Genomic DNA, 5,234 nt, shown 5'->3' with positions numbered 1-5,234 from the left:
GCTCTCTCTCTCTCTCTCTCTCTCTCTCTCTCTCTCTCTCTCTCTCTCTCTCTCTCTCATGCATTACGATATTATACGTATGTTGACAGATGAATTGAAAGGCAGACAGACAAACCGACAGACAGTTTTACGGGCAGGCAGATGGACAGTCCAACGAATAGTACAGTATATTATTGACATCTTCACCTACATTCATGCTATTTTAGTTCGTTCTCACCAATGCCTGCTGAGTAGCAGTTGGGAGGGACTCTGCGTTCGCATGCAGAAGACCTGAGCTCAATTCCTGTGTGGGGAGAATTTTTATCAAGCATTTCGGTCTATCTATTAGAACGTCCCATTGATCTCAGCCCGGGTTGCCCCCTAAGATTGCCCTTAAAAGGCAAGATCGAAGTCAGCCTTCTAAATGATCGACATTTTGTCGATGGGGGCAACAAAAATACTTGTAACATTTTCTTTTTTTCTTCTTCTTTTTTAGTCGTTAGCTCGTACTCACCTCCGGCCGGCTTCACGACAACGACGTGCGGTTGGAACCTCGACGATGAGCAGATGGTACAACAACCACAGTGGTCTTTGATGGGCTGACCCTCGCAGTAATGCAGCTCCGGGCATCGAGACTCGTCGCAAGTCGCGCACTGATTAAAATTGTTGTACTTGCTGGCGACAGTACTACTGCACAAGGAGGCGAAGAAGACCAGGAGCAATAGATGCATCGTGCACACACCACGAAGGCTACGACGATGCATGTTTGTGGAGACAGACTTTGATGACATTTGTGTTTTTTGAAGAGGGCGTTTTGCAGGATATCCGACCGAAGCCTGTTCAGAAAGGTATAGGTCTCTCATTCTGAAGTAAAACGATCCGTATAAACGTCCTCTAAAATTATCTTTGGCACGCTAAGAGACAAAATGATGTCATCAATGACACATTATCCAATGAGAGTCACACACGAAATGATACGTCAGTTGTTCCAGATGAAAGCAATACAAAATGCGCGTAAAACGAGCTAAATTCTCATTAATGAAATCCACACAACTACGAACAACCACTTTTGCCTGAAGTTTCAGCCACACAAATCCTTGTAGATCCGTGAATGTTGTTTATATCCGTAAGGTCAGAAAGTGCAATGTGTACCACGTTGATCGTCTGTATATCTAGACACGTCTGCGCGTTAAACCTGGGGATGATAAAAAGGATTACTTGAGAAAGGCAGCGCTAAGTAGGCACGATGAACGCTTTGAGGTTACACAGAACAGAAGAAGATGCTGCAAGCGATTCACATCAAAACAGGTTTACCTTCTGTGATTAGCTTCTTTGTTATGCGACACCGGTTTGTCGCCCTGAGCGCAAGCGACATGAGTCTGAGATGCACACGTCGAGTGTCTCCGTCTTTCGGCGCGGAGGTAGCATCTCACAACATGTCCCACAGATTATTTCCCATCAACAATTATATCTCATTTACGTGTATGATGCTTAGCTAAAAGTGGACTATCGGAGGAGATTCATAGGTCGAATTCGAGATAGACGTAAATTTTCCTACAGCCCCGTCCCCTGATGAAAAGCCATTTGTACACCTTCGTTGAAATCCCAGTCTAGCGTTTAGTCGGATAGTCAGCTTTACCATTCTCCACCATCTTCCTACAAATGCTTTCCTCCTAACTGACGTCATCCAATTGACTGTCCTAGAGAAAACGCTCGTGCTTCACATCAGAAAGTTAGGTGAATAAAATAAAATGTCAAAAGAATCGCTGCGCCATTACCTTACGGGTTACTTGGTACTAATTGAATTATATTTTGTCTTTTCTGTGAACCTAGATTTTTTGAAAATATAACAGTCTACACCAGCATTGATTTATTTTTAAATGTTGGTGTTATACGCCCCCGTCAATACAATGTAGATCATTTAGGAACCCTATCCGTACGTCGCGTTTTACTATCGTATCCATATGACGTGGAGAACTCTGTGCCACCACTTTCCAAAGAGGAAATGTACTCGTTAATCCGATCCGTACGCTTTGCATAGCAGTCTCTCAAAATGATTTTTTGAGAAATAATGAAAGTTTCAAAGAGATCTTCGTACTAGAAGTATTCTAAAATGTGAAGAATACAAACAACCCCGGAGGTGCAAAATGACCCCAGGGTGTACGTTGACTTTGAAGTCACAGGTTGTATTAGGTGATGTGGGCCAACAGCCTTAAACACTGAAAAAAGTACTTACCTAAAAACGTACTTACGTGAAGTCTGAGATTACTTTAGTTGTATGATCCCAGCCAGTAAGTGACGTATGTGCAGTAGTACGCTGCTTGTATTTACAACTTCCAGCTAAGTGGATCAAATGATGTGTGGGATGAGCATACAAGGCGGCAGTTTGGAGTGGACGGTCAGAAGGTCGCTGAGACTAAGTGTATATTAGTGCTTCGTGGGTGGGGTAAGAAGGTGAGTGGGTAATTCTGAATGCGTATGTGCGTATATGTATGATGTATGTATGTATGTATGTATGCATATTTGTTAAAAGCTTACGACTCGTTCGAGTCGTAGACAGCGACTTACGATAACACACATACGGGTAAACGGACACAGAGCACAGCATCACTGCTCCACGACACATTGAGCGATATTTACAAACGCTGTGACTGACGAGAAAACTTAGTGAACAGAGAGGCAACAAGTGAAATATCGCCACCTCCTCCCTCCCCTTCCCCCTTTCATTCTTTGAGTAAGTTCAAAGTGTCTTTCGCGCGTGACGTCACATCAACACACACGTGGCGCAACGGAGTGTGGAGACCCCGAATGTGCCTAGCAGGTCAAGTAAGTTCCGAATAGAAGGCTCAAGTTTTGTTTTGTAAGTGTTTTTCTTATTAAGATCATAATATTGTGATCGTGAAGGACACATTAAATATTTTTAGTTTGGTAGAAACTAATTTTGAATTTTGCCCGGGTGGCGGCCGGAGCCTACTCTTATCGTTTTTGGACCACCGTGGGATCTTTAACTTGCGCAACTTTCACACGGGACCCCCGAGATATTTCGCCCGTATCCGAGAAGGCTAGGTGTTAGTTCTTACCTACCCTAAGATCAAGAGTGTGGCTGAAAGACAGCAGTAAGAAGGAGCCAAGGAGTAGCAGTAGGTAGAAAGGCCTCAACAGGAGCCCAGAGGAGGGGACAAAAGGGGGGAGGGACAGAAAGGTGAGACGAAAGCAGACGACAGAACATGGTTAGAGAGCAGGAAATGAGTTAAAGGTTAAAGTTTTAGAGAGGAAAATCTTCTGTTGCTATCAGGTTTCGAACCCGGGAGCCATTGAATGAGGGACGAACACCGTAATCTCTAGACTACGAGGGCCACTAGGCTCAAGTTTACTTTTTATCTCTTAGACTTAAAAAAAAAGCAAAGGCATTCCAATAAGTTCTAATAATACAGCAGTAAGACTTTGGAGGGACATGATCCCCGATTAGGGTTGGGGCAAAGAAATACGGGTTGCGTCTCATAATGAAGTTTCCTTCTCTATAATTTCAAATTTATTCCGCCTGTAAAGCTAGACTTTAATTTGCCATAAAAGAACATGTGTACTCATTCGTAGTCTCTGTGTCAAGTTGTAATCATACTATTTTGATTTGAACTATGACCTGTCTTAAAAGGCTGGTTTACATCACTTGTGCAGTAATGGGTACCTGATTTCGAGTTGGGAATTAGTAAAGGCGGCCTGGAAAGGAACTGGCCACCCTACCACAATGAGCCGAAGGCCCAGGAAGTTCTCGCACTAACAAGGCAATCTCCAATGTCCGGATCAGATGCGGGAACAACTTTACTTTTTAAATCACTTGTCCAAAGCCAAAACTACGACAATGACAAAAAAAATAAAACAAGGAGGAATCAAAGTTATACACATTGTATTCTTTGATAATACAGACACAACTTTGTGTTGGTCAGTTCCCGTTGGCACCACTGTCAATTGAGATTACCACAGATCAGTAGCAAAAGACAAATTATGGTCAGCCATTCGTTAGAAAAATAAAATAAAACAACCCGGTATGCTGGAATTTGGCGTCATCTTCCTTCATGACGGCACACCTGTCCACAAACCCAGAGTGGTCTCTGAACTTCTCGGGAGCTATCCGTGGGATTTGCAGGGGCATGCACCCTATTCGTAAGATTTAGCCCCTTGTGGCTTTTGTTCTCTTGCCTCAACTGAAAAAAATGCTTCGTGTTCAGATATTTGAGGACGCAGATGGGATTCAAGAGGCGGCTGGGAGAGGAATAAAGGCCTTCGACAAAGAACCACTTGTTTACGTTCTTGAATGCTGGATAAATTGCACGGAACATGTGTTGACTTTTATGGAGCATACCATGTTGAATAGGTAACAAAGTTTATTTTAAATATTATAACAATTTTGATATCTATATTTTTAGCAGTACAATACACGGAAACTTATTATTTTATGAGACGACCCTCGTGTATCTACAGTACATCAGGAGGTGCAACCATTGAGACAGCTTTAAAAATGGACTCGATCATCTATGCTTAAATATTACTTATCAGTAAGGTTTTACGTCATTTCCATTTGTTTGTTTCAGAATTGAGAAGCACAGCGGTACCGTTTACTGTCATTCGGTGCTGCCAAAAATTAGAACACGAAGACAGACAGACAGACAGAAACGATGAAGAGAAAGAGAAGAAGATCTGCCATCTCTTCTTTAATCTCCACGGCTATAACTTCTTCTCCTGACACGCGAAAACACTAACGCAACTGAGCAGAGAGTGTTTTAAAGGAGCAAACGCCTCCTTCAGAATGCGGACACGTAGAAATCACAAGCTCGTCGCCCACTTTGCAACAGGTGCGGGATGTTTTGATTCTCTTCGACGTGCTTCAGTGAGTTTAATCCCTCTAGCTCTTACGGTACAGAATTTATCCAAGGGTATCGTACCTGCGCGTCAAGATCCTATAATACGCTGTATATAGGGACCAAAGCTTGCCAGTTAAACTCTTGTGTTTTCATAAGATTATCTGTGCAAAAAATACCATTGTTCTTCGAAGTGTAGTGTGGCAGTGAGCTTAAATTATTGGCACAGAGGAATTTTCAAGGTTTCAACCTGTGCAAGGAACGCAATAAAACGGCGTTTTCATAAGACAAACGAATATATCGCTAAATCTGTGCTAGATCCTTAAACTACATGCACGTTCTGCTAAAAATAAGACAAGTCAGAAGGTGGAACAAACGGTTCAGGGATACATTTAGACC

The 5,234-nt window shown here is 42.7% G+C and overlaps 1 protein-coding gene across 1 annotated transcript in view; it reads right to left on the bottom strand.

The window, feature by feature from the left end:
• Positions 1-1,174, bottom strand: part of LOC101845455 (follistatin) — a gene marked incomplete at its 5' end in the record, with an annotated part of 85,407 nt that extends 84,233 nt beyond the window's left edge. Inside the window, 1 exon segment of the mRNA XM_013080605.2 lies at positions 494-1,174. Coding sequence (XP_012936059.1) covers positions 494-842 — 349 coding nt within the window.
• Positions 1,175-5,234: the final 4,060 nt, after the last annotated feature.

This window comes from Aplysia californica, unplaced genomic scaffold (genome assembly GCF_000002075.1).
Source record: "Aplysia californica isolate F4 #8 unplaced genomic scaffold, AplCal3.0 scaffold00092, whole genome shotgun sequence".
Lineage (NCBI taxonomy): Eukaryota > Metazoa > Mollusca > Gastropoda > Aplysiida > Aplysiidae > Aplysia > Aplysia californica.
The sequence above is the reverse complement of the archived record's forward strand: the minus strand, read 5'-3'. Positions and strand labels throughout refer to the sequence as shown.